At 40.9% G+C, this 21125-nt stretch overlaps 1 protein-coding gene across 1 annotated transcript; it reads left to right on the forward strand.

Annotated features, from left to right (window-relative positions):
* The first annotated feature begins 16007 nt into the window (after positions 1–16007).
* On the forward strand, positions 16008–20520 carry LOC105025124 (taste receptor type 1 member 3). Its single transcript, XM_010895592.4, has 9 exons — positions 16008–16087; positions 16240–16446; positions 16663–16963; positions 17437–17793; positions 18013–18435; positions 18523–18726; positions 18936–19056; positions 19320–19690; positions 19831–20520. The coding sequence occupies exons 2-9, from the start codon at positions 16244–16246 to the stop codon at positions 20434–20436; spliced, it is 2586 nt and encodes an 861-aa protein (XP_010893894.3). The 5' UTR covers positions 16008–16087; positions 16240–16243; the 3' UTR covers positions 20437–20520.
* Positions 20521–21125: the final 605 nt, after the last annotated feature.

The raw sequence follows: 21125 nt of genomic DNA on the forward strand, positions 1-21125 counted from the left end.
GGAGGAGACCTCGGGGTAGGCCCAAGACTAGGTGGAGAGATTATATTTCTACACTGGCCTGGGAACGCCTCAGGATCCCCCAGTCAGAGCTGGCAAATGTGGCTCGGGAAAGGGAAGGGTCCCCTGCTGGAGCTGATGCCCCCGCGACCCGATACCGGAGAAGCGGATGAAGATGAGAGAGAATAAGAGAGAGAGTTTGATACCAGCAATTTGTTTACAAAAACGTTGTGACAGAGACAACAAAAAATCTAAACCTAGTGGAATATCTCACAACTACTTATGTCAACTGGCAACAGGTCAGTAACATGTTTGGGTATTAAAAGATAATTCCAGGGAGGATGGGTCTGTCAGAAGTGAGAATGGGGAGGGGTTCACCACTCGGTGAAAGACTGTTGCAAATAGTGCAACAATTTAAGAATAGCATTTCTCAAGGTATTGTTGCAAAGGGTTTGGGGATCTCATCATCTACGGTGTATATTATCATTAAAAGATTCAGAGAATCCAGATAAATCTCTGAAATATGCAAGGGACGAGCCCAAAATCAAATAGTGTATGGCAGTGATATTTGGGCCCTCAGGTGGCACTGATTTTAAAAACAGACACAATTCTGTATTGGAAATCACTGCAAGGGCTTGGAATCTCTTCCAACAGTTTTTTTTTTTCAGTGAATACAGTACATCTATGCATCCACAAATGCAAGTTAAAACTCTACCATACAAAGAAGAAACCATACATAAACAAGATCCAGAACCACCACCGCCTTCTCTGGGCCCAAGCTCCTTGTTTTAGCTAACAGATAGTGATCATATGAAGCCATTTATTATCACATAGTTGTTTGGCACCTTTTTAAATCATAATGATAGAAATCACTCAAATGGCCAAGATCAAAAGTTTACATACCCTTAAATGTTTGGCCTTGTTATAGACACACAGGAGACACACACACACCTTTTAAATTGCAATTAGTGTCTGTGTATAAAGAGTCAGTGAGTTTTTTAGCTCACATGTGGATGCACTGAGCAGGCTAGATACTGAGCCATGGGGAGCAGAAAAGAACTGTCAAAAGACCTATGTAACAAGGTAATGGAACTTTATAAAGATGGAAAAGGATATAAAAAGATATCCAAAGCCTTGCAAGTGCCAGTCAGTACTGTTCAATCACTTATCAAGAAGAGGAAAATTCTGAGATCTCTTGAAACCAAGCCAAGGTCAGGTAGACCAAGAAAGATTTCAGCCAAAACTGCAAGAAGAATTGTTCAGGATACAAAGAAAAACCCACAGGTAACCTCAGGAGAAATACAGGCTGCTCTGGACAAAGACGGTGTGGTTGTTTCAAGCAGTACAATACGACGATACTTGAACAAAAATGAACTGCATGGTCGAGTTGCCAGAAAGAAGCCTTTACTGTGCCAAGCCACAAAAATGTAAGGTTACAATATGCCCAACAACACCTTGACACGCCTCACCCCTTCGGGCACAATGTAATTTGGAGTGATGAGACCAAAATAGAGCTTTATGGTCCCAACCATAAACTATTTGTTTGGAGAAGGTTCAACAAAGCCAATAATGAACAGAATACCATCCCCACTGTGAAACATCATGGTGGCTCACTGATGTTTAGGGGGGGTGTGAGCTCTAAAGGCACAGGGGATCTTGGCAAGATGAATGCAGCATGTTATCAGAAAATACTGGCAGACAATTTGCATTCTTCTGCACGAAAGCTTCGCATGGGACACTCTTGGACTTTCTAGCACGACAATGACCCTAAACACAAGGCCAAGTTGATCCTCCAGTGGTTACAGCAGAAAAAGGTGAAGGTTCTGGACTGGCCATCACAGTCTCCTGACCTTAATATAATTGAGCCACTTTAGGGAGATCTCGAACATGCGGTTCTTGCAAGACAACCAAAGACTTTGCATGACCTGGAGGCATTTTGCCAAGACGAATGGGGAGCTATACCACCTGCAACAATTAGGGGCCTCATTGACAACTATTACAAAAGGCTGCACACTGTCATTGATGCGAAAGGGGGCAATACACAGTATTAGGAAAGGGTATGCAGAATTTTTAACAGGGGTCAAGTCATTTTTTCTTTTTTACCATTTTTTGTTTTATGATTGTGCCATTCTGTTATGACCTACAGTTGAATGTGAATGAATCCCATAAGAAATAAAAGACATGTGTTGTGCCTACTTTACAAATGGTTCATATATAGGCTCTGTGCATTAGCGTCATGACGAACTTCCGCTTTTGACTAGAAGTCGGCCATTGCAGTTTCCGGTTTACTTCCTGTCCTCATCCGCATTAGTGAACACCTAAACTCACAACTAGATGAGTGATGCTGTATGTACGTGACTCGTTTAAGTTTCAAGGTACAAGTGGGGCATCGTTTTAATCAAGAGAATGTCCTCTTTTTAATAAAATATGGCTTGCGCCATTCAATGACTTCAAACGCTAGACTATAAGCGCTTTTTTATATACTTTAAGCGCAATTAATACCATATAGGACCAGATGTTTACTTCCTATGCCAGTTGTTATTTTTCAGTTTCGTTGTGAAATGAGGTTACAGTAAAATAAAAGAGGAGTCCTGTTTTGGTGCTTTTTTGAGGCTATGCAATTTAAGCTTCATTCAGGTTAGAAGAGGCTGAACGAAGGTTCGTTTCAATTCACTTGCTATGGGGACGCGGTAGCGTTCCAGCTCAGCCAGCGTTCTTTTGCCGTTTTTGAGGCAATGGTGCGTTCTATTGTCCTGCCTAATACTAAACTGAAAAGGAACACGTCGCTAACTAGCTTAGCCGCTACCCATCCGGCACATCACAGTTAACTACTTACCCTCGTAGTTGTGCAGATAACTCGATACGTAGAGTTTAAATCCCTTGTTCCGCTTGCTTGTTGGAGCAGGGGACCAGGCATCAACAATTCGATGGACATCACTAATGCTTATTTTAGGCAGGTCTTGGAGACATCTACTAAAAACTTAAATTTTGGGCAACGCGTGCGATCGCCTTAAGTAAACAGGAAACTGTTATGCTGCCATCAAATAAAAAATGGGCATGTATTTTTCCAAAAACTATAACAACATTTCAACATTTGATATGTTGTCTTTGTACTATTTTCAATTAAATGTAGGGATAAATGATTTGCACATTGTTGCATTCTGTTTTCATTTGCATTTTACACAGTGTCCCAACTTTTTTGAAAACGGGGTTGTAACCCACACATGGTAGTAGCTAAAACAAGGATTCCCTTTTTCAAAGAAACCCTCAATTGCAAGCGACTGTGATAAACCCGGGCACTCCCACAAAGGATGCAATCAATGAGTAATGCAATACAACATGACAAGTCAATCGTCATTTGTCAATAAATAAGTCAAATAGTAATATAGTCCATAATAAACAATTCTCTGTACAGAATCTGGTACTGTGTGTGCTACAAAACACTACTGTAATCCCATTTATGAGTATGACAATGCTGATAACCCTGACAACACTATCTATAATCTTATAAGCATTATGTTTGCTTATCAAATCAGTAGGTTGCTGCCGTGCAATGAAACAGTGAAATGCAGAAATCCCCCCACAAAAAATAAAGCAACGCACCCTTTCTAAGTTGTTTACAGAAATGTTGTGCCAAGCATTAAAATCCTAGTAGAAGTCATAAAAAACATGTCTTTCTCTACTCCACAGTCTTTGAATGACCCACATTAGTTACAATGCTTGTGAAAACCAGTGAGTAGTAGAGCGAGGTAGGAATTACAGCATGTTTCTTTAGGATAGGTCTTATTCATGTTAGCAGTGTTAAGGGTCATTACCATGCTGTAAGATCATTTTGCCATGACCTGCCACTGGTTATCAAGCCATAGTTTTATAGTCTTTCATGTATTGCAATCTCTTCTACTTGTTTGCCTTTCTTAGATGAAGCGCACCATACAAGGCAACAGCTTGAAAGACTTCTTCTCATGGACGAAGTTTGTACGGCGGTGCCAGATATCTCTGCCAAACGCTGAGCAAGGACTTCACTGGATTAACCTCTGTCTCTCAAGGGAGTGACCTTTTAGTACTGTGCCTCATTACATGTTTGGTCTTTAACTTGCCAAGTATCTTCACCTTTTTTATGATATTCCTTGTCAACATCTCACAAGATATCAACAACCTTTTGGACAACACAAGGAATTCTTGTGACTTTTTGTTGTATTTTTATAAATATTTTTATACTTTTATTAATTATGATGTTATATAAGAAAATGCTTTTATTAATTAAACATTTAAATCATTTTCTTAGATGCCCTAAAACATTTGCATATTTCTCTGTATATGGTGTCCTCCAGAAGTATTGGCAGCATTGATAAAGATGAGCAGAAAAGGCCATAATAATGTTAATTGTTGACAGAAAAAAATCTTGACAGAAAAAAAATCTTATCAATAATGGAAAAAAAATCTCGAAACATGTCACCATTTTTGACACCCCTATACATTCTTATGAACCAAATATCAATGTCTAGTGAAGTACTTAAACAGCCACTTCAGTCATACAGAATGATCATGAATCTGATCATGAAACTTTGTAAGAATCTGACTTTCTGGGTCAGAGATACAGAGCAGCTTACAGGAGCAATTAGAGTTAAGTGCGTTGCTCAAGGGCAAGCCATCTTTTTTTTATTATAAGCTTGGGGATTCAAAGGAGCTATCTTTTGGTTACTTGCCCAACACCTGAACCACAAGCCTACGTGTTGTATATTATTTCCTCTTTCACTAGGAAAGACACACCTGAAGAATAAACACTGAGAATCAGGGATTCTGTGGAAAAACATATTAGGTTTATGGTTAAAGTAAATGCAGTGAAAGCTCCCAGTTTTGTGTGGCCTCAGGTGGTGTAGTGATATATGCTGCTGCCTCCATCACTTGTACCATTGGAAACATGGGGTGGAATCGGAAGCCTTTCTACTGGTAAATTGATAGGTAGTTAAATCCAACATTTATATATACAGATACAGACCTTCTGAAGCATTGGTACCATATTTGTAGGTATTTATATGGCCTTTCAATGGTGATTTAACCACCTTCTAAAGTGTATCAGGATAAAAAAAAAAAGATCCAACAGGATTCATATAAAATTCAATGAGCACACACATTCAGTAAAACTACAATATGCTGTAAATCTAATGTCAAAATATGCAAGTTTTAGAGTAACCACCTCTGATTCAAGAGGATTCTACTGTACTCAACATTCTTTAATTACTGATACATAATATGGCTATAGTCAAATTATAAAAAAATTCACGAAAGTCAGTACATGTTAACAAATTTCAAAATGTATTTTCCCACTGGGCGTGAAATTGTTGTCCTCCGCTTCGCAAAACACCGGATCACTCTCCTTGACAACGTTCCAACCGTTTCAGGAATACAAAAAGCACCACTTGTAAAGCCCCACTGGCACCCTTTCCAACTAGCTGTGGAGTGAACTTACGGTACATTCTTAAGTCTGTTACACTCACACCTTCTAAACTCGTTCTACGGACAAGCTGGGAAGTACCGATTAGACACCCAGGGGCAACTTTTTATGGCTTTTTTGAGACAGAAACCAACTCAAGCTAGATATCTCATTCCAAATTTCACCCATGTAACAGTTATCAAACCAGCTATGAAGTGGCCATTGGTGATAATGTCAGCAAAGGTCCAACATCAGCAAGAGTGATAGACCTATTGATGGGACTTCACTTGGTAGCTTGTGTGAGTGCACTAATGTCGAACACTAATGTTCAAATGATTATACTGGAGTCTACACATGTTTCAAGCGATACATCATTCTTGCTACATACAATATTCCACACATTTTATGGGGATATTTATTAATGACAAATGAAATGTTTAGTAAAAATGCAAATCTGAAATATGATAAATAGGTGAGTCTTCACCACCCTTTTTACAGCATTACATTAGTTCAGGTACAGCCAATCACATTCAAAATAAAAAAATTAACAAAGTCAGTTGGCCTCTGTTCAATTTCAACACATGTCCAAATGCTAAGGGAGCTAAGGGACAAAAAAAGTGAATACATTTGAGTGGACCAGTCCTAGCCCTGTCATAAATGCCATCTATCGACGCTTACGAAGGAATCCCATGGACTCAACACATTTTATGTTTGGAGTAAAGGTTAAATATTGTCAAAAGTAGGTGTGCAATGTTGGAAGAGACCTATCCTAATGTAACAGCTTAAATGAACGCAAAAGGTGCTTTCACCAAGTAAAAATGTAATAAGGGGGATTGGAGACTTATGTAGTTCTGATATTTGAGTGTTGTGTGTAGATGAATGGAAAAATTGTTGGGAAAGGGGTTCAAGTGAATTAACTGTTAGTGGTGATTGTCACAATGGAAGCTATAGAAATCTCAGAAATCCCATTAAAGTCAATTTAAAAGTTAAATATTTTGTATGAAATATACAAAAAAGTTAATACAATATGTAAGAGCACCATTGAAGAATGTGTCACAGCAGTATGTTGATGATTGAAAATCTCTTGCTGCAAAGGTCCCAGTAACAAGTCAGAGATTATAAAAGGGTCAACAACAGAATTGCTCACTCTTTCTTGCTTCTGTTCTGCTCTTTTGAGATATATCTGCACTGTCTATTGGTCTTCCATGAACTAATAAGTCAAATAAACGATGGTGTTGTTGGCCTTCAAGCCAAGGCATCTCTCCCTCTCTTTCCCTCTCTCTGTCTCTATGAATGCCTGGAATAATCCTAAAGATTCTTAATCAACTCACAGATTAATGATGTTTGCTTGCATATTTCCAATTCATCATTAGCTCTTCAGGGTTACCTTAACTTTTAAAATGGATTCGTTCACAAAATGAGTTATACATTCATATGAAACCTGACTGCAGTGCAATCACACTGGACTGCCACCGGTATTACGTGTGCCATTTTCAATTTGCCAGTTCTGACAAAGGATAGTGTTGGTGAAAAGACAAACATTCCAATGACGATCATATTGAACAACGCCTGCTGTAGAGTAGCAAGGAATCCTATTAAATGAACAACGTTGTGGTGTTCTACCGCCCAACACTTTTGCTGCTCCTCCCTGACCTCCCTGTTAGCTGTACTGACAAACACGTGCAACAGTCCCCTTACCTAGGTGTTATTGAGCAAGCAGTCTGTCAGAGAGAGTGTTGCATAATGCACACATATTATTTACAGTAAAAAGAACAGTAGTTCTGGGCATCATTTGTCCTCAGTGTCCTGAACGTTTGCACAGCTACTGATAACCTCAGCCAACATGCAGTATCAACAGTCAGGCATTCAATGTAATCAATCTTTGCTCCCTCTCCAACCTCTCAACACACTCCCTCGTTCACTCTCTCCTTAACACCACCTCATACAATCTCCCTTTTATTTTTAACATGCAGATTCATACTTCCTCACATGTTTCTTTCCCATGCATTTACTCTGCCACTAATATACAGTACCAGTCAAACGTTTGGAGCCGCTTACCCAACTGGTACTGCAGGCCTCACTATTGTAAAGTGCCTACTACCTCTCACAAGCTCTTGCCAATATACAAGGATAACTCCCCCTCGAATTGAGTTGCCTACAAAGTGCAAAAGCCACTATGCACACACACACACACACACACAGAGACTGACATACATACTTGTCCCTTATATTTCCCCAGTTTGAACAGCACATTGCTTTTTGCCGCGATAACAATGGGCAACTTCTTCCTGACAAAAAACGAATCCTCTCACAAGGCTAGTCCTAGGTCATGGAAATGATGCAACAACTTCAACCAAAGTGGATTCCATGAATTTTGGTAAATGTCAGATAATAGGTTACAGGTCAGATTAAAAGAAGAACTGCATTTTTCCATCCCCTCCTAGGAGGGCATGCAGCCGTGAACTGTAGAAGTGTCTTACATCGCTAACTTAATGAATTGAAATCATTTGACAACTATGCATGTCTACATTCTTATGCACGTACTGCGCTCATATAAAATACTAAATGCACAAACCCCAACACACACATACACAACCACACACACTCATTAATGGCTGGAAGAACAGGTTAGACCACCAGAGAGGAAGTGAGGATGAATCATGTGTCCAACCCTTGGAGGCAGGGTAAATGCCACAGTGTGTTAGCCTCAGGCAGGTAACTCATGTTTACCGTTGCTGTTCTGTCGTGAATAGTCCCATTTACCTCAGAAGACTTGATAGACTATTGATGATGTAGTCGTTAATCTGAGCAGTGGAATGTCAACTGCATGGTGTAATCTACAGCACAGCTGGGTTTGTACTGCATGGCCTCCCTGCCTTGGCAAAGCAGGACCCCCTCTTTCCCACACTTTCCCGATGCAGTGCCAGGCACTGGAGTCGATCAAGACAGATGGCCTCATGTCCAGCAGCGCATTTTAGTATTCCACTCCTGGGCTGGACTGGCTGTCCTCTGCTCTGCTCAGGCTGGTTAATCACAGGCCCTGTGGGGTATGAGGCCAGTGTGTCCACAACGGGCCCACTGTTCCTCTGGCCAACGAAGGAGATTAGAGCCACAGTGATCGGCCATTCTGCGATCAGAGGGTGAGTGTGGGGGAGGGTGATGATGAGCGAGCAGCAAGGGCACTGAGCATGTTTTCTCTCAGCTCACAGCGAAGTCAATGGTACAGTCAACGTGTTTAGGAACAATCACAGAGTTTTTTTAGTTTAGTAGTGTGGAAAAAAGTCACAATGTTTAGCCACTGCAGCCGTGCATTGTAACAGCCACAGTGTTTTGCAGCAGTCACAGTGTTTGTACCTGTCACAATGTTTTGTAACATTCAGTGTTTTGTAGCAGTCACAGTGTTTGTAGCAGCCACAGTGTTTGCTTTTAAATGTTGGTCAGCTCTTTACAGACTTGCATGGTTCCAGACATTAACAAACTAGTAGAACCCATCCCTATATATTTTTGTTTACATTTAAACGTACAGTCTTTTGTAACATTTGTAGTGTTTTGTAGCAGTCCCAGTGTTTGTAGCGGTCACAATGTTTTGTAACATTCAGTGTTTTGTAGCAGTCACAGTGTTTGTAGCGATCACAATGTTTTGTAACATTCAGTGTTTTGTAACAGTCACAGTGTTTGTAGCAGCCACAGTATTTGTTTTTAAATGTTGGTTAGCTCTGTACAGACTTGCAGGGTTCCAGACATTAACAAACTAGTAGAACCCATCCCTCTACGATTTTTGGTTACATGTAAATGTGGAATGATGTCTTCTCTTCTGCCTCTGTAAAACATGCAATAAACCACACTCCCACGCAGGCCATGACGTTGACCAATGGAGAACAACAGTCTAATCAAATGTTTTCGTTAGCCAGACCATTATGTTTGTCAAACAACTAGTGTTATACAGGGACACTAACCTCTGTTATCTACTGTTCAAACAGCCTCCATGTATACACACTATGCTCACTAACAACAGCCCTTGGGAAGCCCCCCTCACCCACCAACACACCACTTGGACTCTGATCGGCTCTCCACATCAGGGTTCTGACGTCTAAGAATAACACAAGTAGTATGTCTTTCATTACGGGGAATACTATTAACATCACAACATGCTACAGAGGATTCTCTCTATCTAGAGTCCACAGTGATACACTGAGTGTCAATGTTTTGTGACCCACACCTGACACCCAGTGGTGAAACCGCATGCTGGTTTGTGTTAAAATGTACATACTGTATATTACTCTTAGAAATGTTCCTGTATGCCGGGCCAGTCGGATATTTGGGGATCATGTTGAGATCTGAAAGTTCAAGTTAGATGAATCCTGAATTTGAATTCTTAATGTTGAAATAACGTAATGTTGGTGGAAATGTGATCCACGTCTATAATCAGACTTTTAGTGTATGCTCATGTGTATACCTGTGTGTGGGTGCGTGGGTGCTGTGGAACCTTATCACAGGAAGGGCTGGGGGTGGATTTATGACTTAGGCTACCAAACAACCAACAAAAAAGTTTCCATTCACAAACAAGATTATTATCTGAGTCGACAACCTGTGCACCATACTGCTGCATCACGGGAACACTGTACACAATGTACACAATGTAAAACACACCTCACTGGAGTGGAAACATTTCGAACAATAATAAAATAAATCATAAATTGGTGGAATGCTGTAAAAGAAATAAATACATACACACATAGGCAGAAAGTAGACATGCAGTACTGAAGTGGAACATCGAGGGTTTCTCCACAAGCTTTGGTATGTGTCTACTTGCTTACGTCAAGATGTCAGACAAGATACAGGAAGTACAACAGTACCTGTTTTAACTAGTAACCAAAACAAACACCTACTTCATACATGCTTTCAGACATCATGTATTATCCAACTAAATAGGTACATTTCAATTCAGACCTATTATACAGCAGTGTCTGTGCGTACTAGTCTGATCCCTACAGACATAAATGTATTTACTTTCAGTGGAAGGTGTTTAAATCTGTAAGGTGTTTATTGTTTGATGCATTATATCTGGAAGAACCTGGGAATGTGACCATCTGCCTGGAGGCAAATGGACATGTAAAATGACATGCAAACAATAATGCAAAACACTGGTATATCTAGTATCCCAGGTTGAATACAAACATGCAAACATCACACGGAATACTTCAGCCTTAACTGAAACAATTAAAAGCGGTCAAAAGGCTGAGAGATGGTTCCTCTGAAATGCATACAGAATTATTTAGGCAGTCTTTAGTCAACTGAAAACCAATTAGGATTTCCGATGATGACCTGGCCAAAGGCATTCAATCGCAAGTTGATAAGAAGACATACATAAAAATGCACAAAGTATGTAAAACAAAATAGAAATTAACCCAATTTACAAGGTAAACAGATAATAAATATCAAATAACATTAAATACAGTGGGACAGATCAACAGATAGGTTTGACGCATTCACAGGATACATAGATCAGATAGCGGCACATTTATTAAAGTGTGATGAGATATTCAAGTTCAAGAGTCTTTCGCAATTTGTTCCAGACACTGGAACACTGAAAATACAGTTTTTATCTAAAGCAGATATGATGTTTTTTAAGATCTTTAGAGATGCTGAGATACGCCCATGAACAGCTCTGGTCTAACTGATCTGCCCAGAAAACACTGGGACTAAGTGGGTTAACGTTTTGTTGAACAGGCATTCAGAAACATTAAAGTGGCAGGTCAGCATAGAGGTATAACAAGCAGGGTTTAGCTTTGAAAAGAGGGATGACGGGCAGATTTTCAATCCTGTGTGGTTATTTCTTTTTTGTAATATGAGGTTAAAGCAGATATTTTCAGTCTGATAAAACAAAATGTATCCAAAAAGAAACTATGAATGAAATATTTGTGTACACTTATCCATTGGCAACTAACTAAAAGGTTAGCTGCCAATGGATACGTTTTCTACCATCAACCATTTCATTTGAATAAACCTTTTTGAAAGCCAAGTGTTCTTTGTTAGGCAAAGAGTTCTAAGTAAAACCTGTTGTATTCAAAGAGCCTATTATGGTTGGGGGGTGTGACTATCTCTTCCAAATAAAACATAAATGTATAGAGTTAGCTGTTCCAATGTTTTATTTAACTTTTTTATAGGAGCAAAGTCTCTAGTTCAATGGATTTATTGTACATTTACAATTTGTGAGGAAAAAGTTATATGCTAATGATAACTTTTGGTAGTTTCTCAATTTTCCAACAATATTTAAGTAAACCAGATTGACCGCATTAAGTGATAACCACGCCGTCTGAATTTTACCTTGGGATTCAAACAATGTGCATTTCTGTCAGAAAATGACACCAACACATTGGACTTCTTTTGAACTTCTTATGAAATGTTTTAAGACTGCTTCATGTGTTCAGCTGAAGCATACATCTGTCACCAGTGGGAATTGAACCCTAGACTTTTGCGCAAGAAAAAACATTATGTCTTACATCAGATAAAGAGGATCTGCCAACTGTTCATATCTGTCTGGACCTGTGATTTACACGGCACTACTGTGAGTCCATCAGTCAAATATGAAACCTATTACAAAGAATATTAAATGCCTCAGAAATAAGGACTGGGCAAGAAGTGATAAAAAAGGCTTAAATAGGCAGGGCTAATAAGCTGTAACTTTTAAAGACAATTTGTAATTAACTTCCGTTTCCATTCATCCTTTGAATAGCCTTTCATAGCTGGGAGATCAGCCCTGCAGTTGGGCAACATGTTTGTAGGAGGGAACAGAACCCCAATCTTCAGCTTGAGAGCCTTTACTTTTACCAAAAATCTAACAGATCACTTCTTGCCCAGTCCTTACTTCGGAGGCATTTAATATTCTTTGTAATAGGTTTCATATTTGACTGATGGACTCACAGTAGTGCAGTGTAAATCACAGGTCCAGACAGATAAGAACAGTAGAACTGGGGTGGCTTCAGCAGGATTCAAGTTTTAGAATGTCCAGATTTGCTATGAAATATGCAACAGTATGTATAACAAACAAACAAACGCTAACAAGGAAGAATAAACAATCATGTCAATTGTGTAATGGAATGTCTATTAGCAACATTTAAGAAGATTTTATAACTGAACATGACCTATTCAACACACTAGGTGCTACAAATCAACAATTAGCTGCAAGTCAGCATTACTCAATAATAGAAGTAATATCAGTAATAGAAGTAGAATGCCCAGCTGTAAATATAAATTGTGAAAAAACTGAACATTGCATTCACTGTAAATGTGATCAGTTGAATATGACAAACAAAAGGTCAGAAAGAAATTGGACAGAATACAGACAACATCTCCAGTATTTTACTGACAAAGCACTTCAAGGAATATTGAATGAAATGGTTCCCCTTGCTGGCTCCTGAGCTGTGAAGTGATACGAGGAGTACACTGTGTTTTTGTTTTATGTATTTTTTTTCTTATTATTTTTAATATACACTCACCTAAAGGATTATTAGGAACACCTGTTCAATTTCTCATTAATACAATTATCTAATCAACCAATCACATGGCAGTTGCTTCAATGCATTTAGGGGTGTGGTCCTGGTCAAGACAATCTCCTGAACTCCAAACTGAATGTCAGAATGGGAAAGAAAGGTGATTTAAGCAATTCTGAGCGTGGCATGGTTGTTGGTGCCAGACGGGCCGGTCTGAGTATTTCACAATCTGCTCAGTTACTGGGATTTTCACGCACAACCATTTCTAGGGTTTACAAAGAATGGTTTGAAAAGGAAAAAACATCCAGTATGCGGCAGTCCTGTGGGCGAAAATGCCTTGTTGATGCTTGAGGTCAGAGGAGAATGGGCCGACTGATTCAAGCTGATAGAAGAGCAACTTTGACTGAAATAAGAGGAACTTTGACTGAAACCAAAGTATGCAGCAAAGCATTTGTGAAGCCACAACACGCACAACCTTGAGGCGGATGGGCTACAACAGCAGAAGACCCCACCGGGTACCACTCATCTCCACTACAAATAGGAAAAAGAGGCTACAATTTGCACGAGCTCACCAAAATTGGACAGTTGAAGACTGGAAGAATGTTGCCTGGTCTGATGAGTCTCGATTTCTGTTTAGATATTCAGATGGTAGAGTCAGAATTTGGGGTAAACAGAATGAGAACATGGATCCATCATGCCTTGTTACCACTGTGCAGGCTGCTGGTTGTGGTGTAATGGTGTGGGGGATGTTTTCTTGGCACACTTTAGGCCCCTTAGTGCCAATTGGGCATAGTTTAAATGCCACAGCCTACCTGAGCATTGTTTCTGACCATGTCCATCCCTTAATGACCACCATGTACCCATCCTCTGATGGCTACTTCCAGCAGGATAATGCACCATGTCACAAAACTCGAATCATTTCAAATTGGTTTCTTGAACATGACAATGAGTTCACTGTACTGAAATGGCCCCCACAGTCACCAGATCTCAACCCAATAGAGCATCTTTGGGATGTGGTGGAACGGGAGCTTTGTGCCCTGGATGTGCATCCCACAAATCTCGATCAACTGCAAGATGCTATCCTATCAATATGGGCCAACATTTCTAAAGAATGCTTTCAGCACCAATGCCACTTAGAATTAAGGCAGTTCTGAAGGCGAAAGGGGGTCAAACACAGTATTAGTATGGTGTTCCTAATAATCCTTTAGGTGAGTGTATTTGTTTGTTTTTTGTTTTTGTTGAGCTGAGGACAGTTGTCATCACAGGACTGTTTTGTCTGCATCCTACTGTTCCTTTGGTTTGTATTAGGAAAAGTCCTCTGTTCTGTGTAGAAAATGTAGACATTCAAAGTTCAATAAGATTTTGAATTTATAGAATTTTAGTAATACAATAATTTGACTCTAATAATCTATAGAATTCCAATTGTGTATTAGCAACCAATGTTTTTGGGGATATTTAACAGGACTAGTGTTGTTTGTGCAGTTTCTCAGGAGCCAACCATGTCTACACCAGACTCGTAACTGCCACTGTCCAAAGTCCTCCTGTCTGTGTTGCAGATCAAGACGATACCTGATGATTCCAGCTGCTGGTTGTCCCAGTCCTTGTCTGTCTGGTCATGCTTCTGACCTGGCTGAGGATTTATTGACTCTGGACACAACCCAAGTGCATTCATTAATTATTACAACTTGTACTCTTAAAATGTTCACCCGGCACAGCCAGAAGAGGACTGGTCACCCCACTGAGCCTGGTCCCTCCAGGTTTTTTCCATAATTTCAGCCCCTCTCAGGGAGTTTTTCCTAGCCACTGTGCTTCAACATTGTTGTTGCTTGCTCCTTGGGGTTTCAGGCTAGGTGTTTCTGTAAAAGCACTTTGTGACAATGGCTGATGTAAAAAGGGCATTCTAAATAAATGTGATTGATTGATTAATACACCAAGCAACCCCTGTTGTGGACTGAAAAAGGCAACCTTACTTCCTGAAAAAGTGTTTGTTTACTGTGATGGGAGTAAGTTGTTCAGAGGCAACATCATGGACAGACCTTATGCCATCATAATTCTCTATTTATTTTGTTTCTGAAATTCGTTTCACAAATGCGCAGTCCAAATAAAGAAAATTGTATATTGAAAACCCCAGTAATATTCCACGTATAGTGAAAACTTTATATATAAATATAAATGTATACATACATCTCTGGAAAGAATTGAGAGACCACTGCACCTTTTCCTTTCCTTTCCAAAAAAAGTAAAAAAGGAAGGTTTTGAGTGAGGAAAAGAAGGGTTAAAATTAAGAAACCACTGCAAATCAACCGCTTCTGTTAAAAAAAGGTGCAGTGGTCTCTTAATTTTTTTCCGGAGCTGTATATATAGATATAGTATCTCACAAAAGTGAGTACACCCCTAATATATTTGCTTATATCTTTTCATGTGTGTTGTATTATTTTGAGGGGACAGCAAATTTAACCTGTTACACAAGCTGTACACTCACTACTTTACATTGTAGCAAAGTGTCATTTCTTCAGTGCTGTCACATGAAAAGATATAATCAAATATTTACAAAAATGTGAGGGGTGCACTCACTTTTGTGAGATACTATATATATATATATATATATATATGTGTATATGAGATTCTGTCCTCAAAGATGATGTGTTAGAAGCAGGAAAAATGGGCAAGCGTAAGGATCTGAGCAACTTTGACACAGGGCCAAATTGTGATGGCTAGGGAAGGCTGCAGCAGAAAAGGCATCTGATTTGCTAACTCCCTAAATTATATCTTAGGACTTTGTAATGAAATCCACCTGTTAAGTTTACTGTCTCATAGCTAATTCTTTTTCACCTCCTACTTCAGCCAAGCACCACAGTAATAAACCTTGTTAATCTAACCTGATGCAAATTGGATGCTTTGGATGTGTGTGCTAATGACATGTCACGTATTGATTTTTAAAAACCTGGTGTCTTGTTTCAAACATCTTCATGAGCACCACAAATTTCACTGTAAAATGCTCATCCGGCAGCATGTTGACACCAACAGCACACCTGTGGTGAGAACTGTATTACGTCGCAAGGCAGTCTGCTGCCTGGTACTTACCACTCAACACAGACAAGACACAGGAGGTGCCCGCTGACCGAGACTCCAACTATTATCGTCAACTTGCTGGCCTTCACAGGTAAGCACCCCAAGCACTTTGTAACTTACAATGTCAGAATCAGCTGATTCTTAACCCCCTCCTGTACGCTTTCCTTCACATCCTCTCTCTAAATGCAACATGTCGTCTTTGATGTGGGCCAAGACCCTTGTGATGTCTCTTGCTGTCCTCAGCAGTATGGTCGGGCCACGGATACTGCTAGTTGTGTGCTGGGTGTTTGGAGCAGTGTGTGGTCAGGACTCTCCACCATGGTTCCAGAACATCACCACCAACCTGTTCAACGCCTCAGGAGATATCCTCCTTGGGGGGCTCTTCCCACTTAATGAGTTAACCAGCAACCTGAGCCAAAGATTACAACCGGACAGCATTATATGTGACAGGTACAGAAATGTTTTCATGTCCTTAATAGGACTCTGCCATATGGCTTGTGTCTAAATACTGAATACTAATTGTATTAGATTGATTAATCCTATAGATTTAGATGCTGTAGATTAATTCAATTAGCTGATTCAAACTGTCCTTCTCGTGTGTTTGAATCTGCAATCTGTGAATAGTAGAACAGTAACAGCCCTCTATGTCTGTCCTTGGCCTGGCAGTCTTAACAGTTATGGTTTGGGCATGGCCCTGGTAATGAAGTTCACAGTGGATGAGATCAACGCCAACTCCAACCTGCTCCCTGGCATCAGGCTGGGCTATGAGCTGTTCGACACCTGTAGCCAGTCTGCTGTCATTGTGAAGCCCACGCTCTACTTCCTTACTCAGGGCTCCAGTGGGGAGCTGGCTGTCATGTGTAACTACACAGATTACATGACCCGTGTGGTGGCTGTCATTGGTCCGTTCTCCTCAGAGATGACCTTCGCAATAGGACAACTACTGGGATTCTTCCTCATGCCATTGGTTAGTTTGGCCTCATCACGTACAACTCACTTTAAATGCAAACAATGTCTTCCTAAATATATACATCTCTGGAAAGAATTAAGAGACCACTGCACCTTTTTCTTTCTTTGCCAAAAAAGTCAAAAAGGAAGGTTTTGAGTGAGGAACAGAAGGGTTAAAATTAAGAGACCACTGCAAATTGAACGCTTCTGTTCCTCACTCAAAACTTTCCCTTTTTACTTTTTTTGGAAAGGAAAGAAAAAGGTGCAGTGGTCTCTTAATCTTTTTTCCGGAGCTGTATTTGTTATGCAAAGTGAATCACCCGTATTTGTCGTTTCAATTACCGTCTCACAACTTGGATTTCAATTAAACAGTGTTCTGCAGTGAAACAGATGATAATGTGAAATACAACTGCACTGAGTGCAGACACAATAATTTTTGTATCTACTCTTGCTTCTAGTGTCTAATTACCATCTGCCCTCTGTTCTCAATAGGTCAGCTACGGAGCAACCAGTGAAACCTTCAGCGACACGAGTCTGTACCCATCTTTCCTGCGCACTGTGCCCAGTAACAAGAGGCAAGTCCAGGCCATGGTAGAGCTGCTGATAAAGTTTCAATGGAACTGGGTGGCCGTGGTGGGCAGTGAGGATGAGTACGGGAGCAACGGCCAGCTCCTGTTCTCCTCCCTGGCTACAGATAGTCAGATCTGTGTGGCTTACAAGGGGTTAATCCCCGTCTTCGGTGACCCAGAGCCGGTGGTCAGAGAAATCGTGGACAACATCATTGACAACTTGGTGGAGGTGGTGGTGGTCTTCTCCCTCGCCCAGCCTGCACGAGCCTTCTTCACCGAGGTCAGTTGTACCGCCACACAAGAGCGCCTGAGGCAAACTTTTGACCACTTTCTCACTCACAAGCTATTCGAAAAGCTTGGTACAGCCAATGCATTGGTTATTTTTAAGGCACCATAATGCTACGTTTGCAGTATTTGGGTACTTGTTAGAGGTTTACACTAACATGCTTGTCTGTAAGAACTGAGGCACGTAAGAGACGAGCATGCTGTTTGTTATCAGGTGATCAAGAGGAATCTGAAAGCGGTGTGGTTGGCCAGCGATAATTGGGCCCTGCAAACGGACGTGTCCTCTCTCCCTAACATCCACACTGTGGGCACCATCATCGGCTTCACTGTCCAGAGCCCGGACCTAGACCTGCTTACACCATACACCATGGAACTCTTCACCCGGATCAGGGAGGAGTCGGCCAGCCAGCCTCCTCCGGGTCCAGACGCTGACCCAACCTTCATGATGCAACAATGCCCAGAGTGCTGGAACCTGTCACCAGACAACATGAGCCTTGTGACAAAGCCGGTACTGCAGAGGACAGCTTTCAGTATATATGCTGCCATCTACTGCGTTGCACATGCGCTGCACAACGTGCTTGAGTGCAATGCCAATAGTTGCCTGAGGGGCAAAAAAAGCCAAGTCTATCCCTGGCAGGTACCCTCATCCAGTTATCTTTATGTAGACAATGATTAAGTGAGGCGGTGCTCTTCCACATGTTTTAAACAACACTCTCCCCTGCAGCTGTTGAAGGCGTTGCGGAAGGTACATTTCACTGTACTTGGACGACAACTTGAGTTTGACAGTAATGGAAACCCAAACATTGGTTTCAACATAATACAGTGGATCTGGACAAATCAAAGTCTGAGTTTTAAAGATGTTGGTGTCTTCTATAAGAGTCTGTCAATCAACAACACACTCATCCAGTGGCATACAGGCAGTACTAAGGTAACTTCCAGGCCAAACCTAGCAGCGAAAATGATGTTTCACTTTACTGGCTTTGTACATTTTAACCTCAGTTATAAATAGCATTTTATTTTTGTTTTTAAGCATTTTCCATTTTCACCACTATTGGTTCAAGGTGCATAAATGTTTTACAAAAAACTTTGACTGAAGTGTTTACTACAACATTTGGTCTGAGCCAACCTCTATTGCAGGCCCCTGAATCGGCATGTTCCTTCGAGTGTGAACCTGGCCAGGTGCGTAGAGTAAAAGGCTTTGATTCCTGCTGCTATGACTGCTTTGACTGTTTACCGGGCACCTTCCAGAATAACACAAGTAGGTATTTTCCATCAATCTAAAAAGGCCATCACCCTTGGTGATTTAGGTTTATAGATTTCTTTGATCTTTTCCTCCACTACTATGCTGAAACAATAATTGGTTTTTCACATTTGTTACATGCGGAGGAGGATTTTTTCTAAAAACAAAATGCATAATAAATCTAAATATGTGGAAGCGTTGGCCTTATAAGACGCTCCTTGAGATATTCTCCTCTGGTTCTGTCATTGCCAACACGTTTCCACACCCTCTCTGACTCCAAGTGGACATCCAATGTACCTGGTGTGTGAAGGGCGAGTGGTCTCTGGAGCGTAGCACCAACTGTACCAAGCCCATCTTTGACTTCCTGACATGGGACCAACCTGAGTCCTTGGGGCTTCTGCTGGCCATGGTGTTGCTGCTATCCTGTCAGACTGCTGTGTGCGTCCTGTTCCTGCAGCACTGGGGGTCTCCACTGGTGAGGGCCTCTGGGGGGCCTGTGGGTGGTGTGGCCCTGCTCAGCCTGATGGGAGGCTGTGTCTGCCTGCTGCTGTTCCTGGTCCAGCCGGGGGATGTGGTGTGTCATCTGCAGCTGCCACTTACCTCCATCACCCACACCGTCGCCCTCTCTACCATCCTAGGCATCGCTCTTCAGGTAAGGCCCAAGCAGGTAGAACACCACGATTGTGCCAGACGTTATATAGACAAATGGGTTTTCTTTGATTAAAAATATCTAGGCCAGGAATTATGAATCCATGTAGGACTAATTTGCTGTGTACCACAACCTTCTGACAGATAATGTACATGACCGAGTTCACAGAGAACGCTCCTTCTCACATGGAAACGCTGAGAGGCTTTGGAGGCTGGCTCCTGGTACTGGCCTGCTGTGGAGTGCAGGCTGGGATCTGTGGCTACTATCTCCAGGAAGGGCCGTCTCTATCCCAGTACCTGGCCAGAATGGACGTGAATTTTATCAGGACGTTCCTGCAATGCCCTATTGAACCCATGTTAGGTCTAGGCCTGATGCAGGGCTTCAACGGCCTCCTGGCCCTCATGTCCTTCATGTGTACCTTCATGGCCATGAAGCCCCATCGACAGTACAACCTGGCCAGAGATATCACCTTCGCCACCCTGACATACTGCATGGTTTGGGGGGTCTTCATCCCGATCTACAGCGGTCTGAATGTCAAGAACCGCACCATTGTTCATGTTTCTGTCAGTTTGCTCAGTAACATGGGGCTGATAGCTTTCTACTATATGCCAAAATGTCACCTTCTGTTGAAGAGGCCGGAGCTCAATAAAATAGAGTACTTCTGTACCTTTCTTGAGGGGGTTCCAGCAACTCCTTTGATGGAACAGGGCCAGGGAGATACAGGGGAGGGACAGCAATCAAGGAAGTGACAGAGAGAGAGAGTGGAATATTTTCTGTTTTATTTTTAATATTGGCTATTCCATTCAGTTTGTTATGAATTCAATCTGCAATAGAGTGTATGATTGAAGGATTGTAGTATGCTGCTGAAATTGTGACTAAATGCACGATAAAGATGGAGTAAAATAAGTGGGAGGATGGACAGAGAAAAGAAAAGGAAGATGGTGAGAGGAGGGAAATGTTTGGATGTAGATGGTGTGTTTTTATGTGGAGAAAAAAAAAACAAAGGAAGTTCAAATATATATATATATATTTTTTCACAATGTATATGATGATCTTTAATTGCAAAGGTTATTTAGATCTATGCCCCAAAAATTAAAAATTAAAATTTAGAAAATCTTTAAAAAAATACAAATTACAAATAAATGAATCACATTTTCTGTTCATTTTTGTTGTCTGATGCTTCATGCCAAAGATACCCTCCAATGTTGATGGATAAACAGTCATCCATGAGTGGAAATTATTTACAGTGGATATAAAAATATACACACCCCTGTTAAAATGCCAGGTTCTTGTGATGTAAAAGAATGAAAACAGATAAATCATGTCAGAACTTTGTTCTGTGAACAATTTAATTGAAAATCAAACTGAAATCTTTGAGCGAAAAAAATAACTCAGAATAACCTGGTTGCATAAGTGTGCACACCCTTAAACTCATACT

The sequence above is a fragment of the Esox lucius genome, chromosome 17, assembly GCF_011004845.1.
Source record: "Esox lucius isolate fEsoLuc1 chromosome 17, fEsoLuc1.pri, whole genome shotgun sequence".
Taxonomy (NCBI): Eukaryota; Metazoa; Chordata; class Actinopteri; order Esociformes; family Esocidae; genus Esox; species Esox lucius.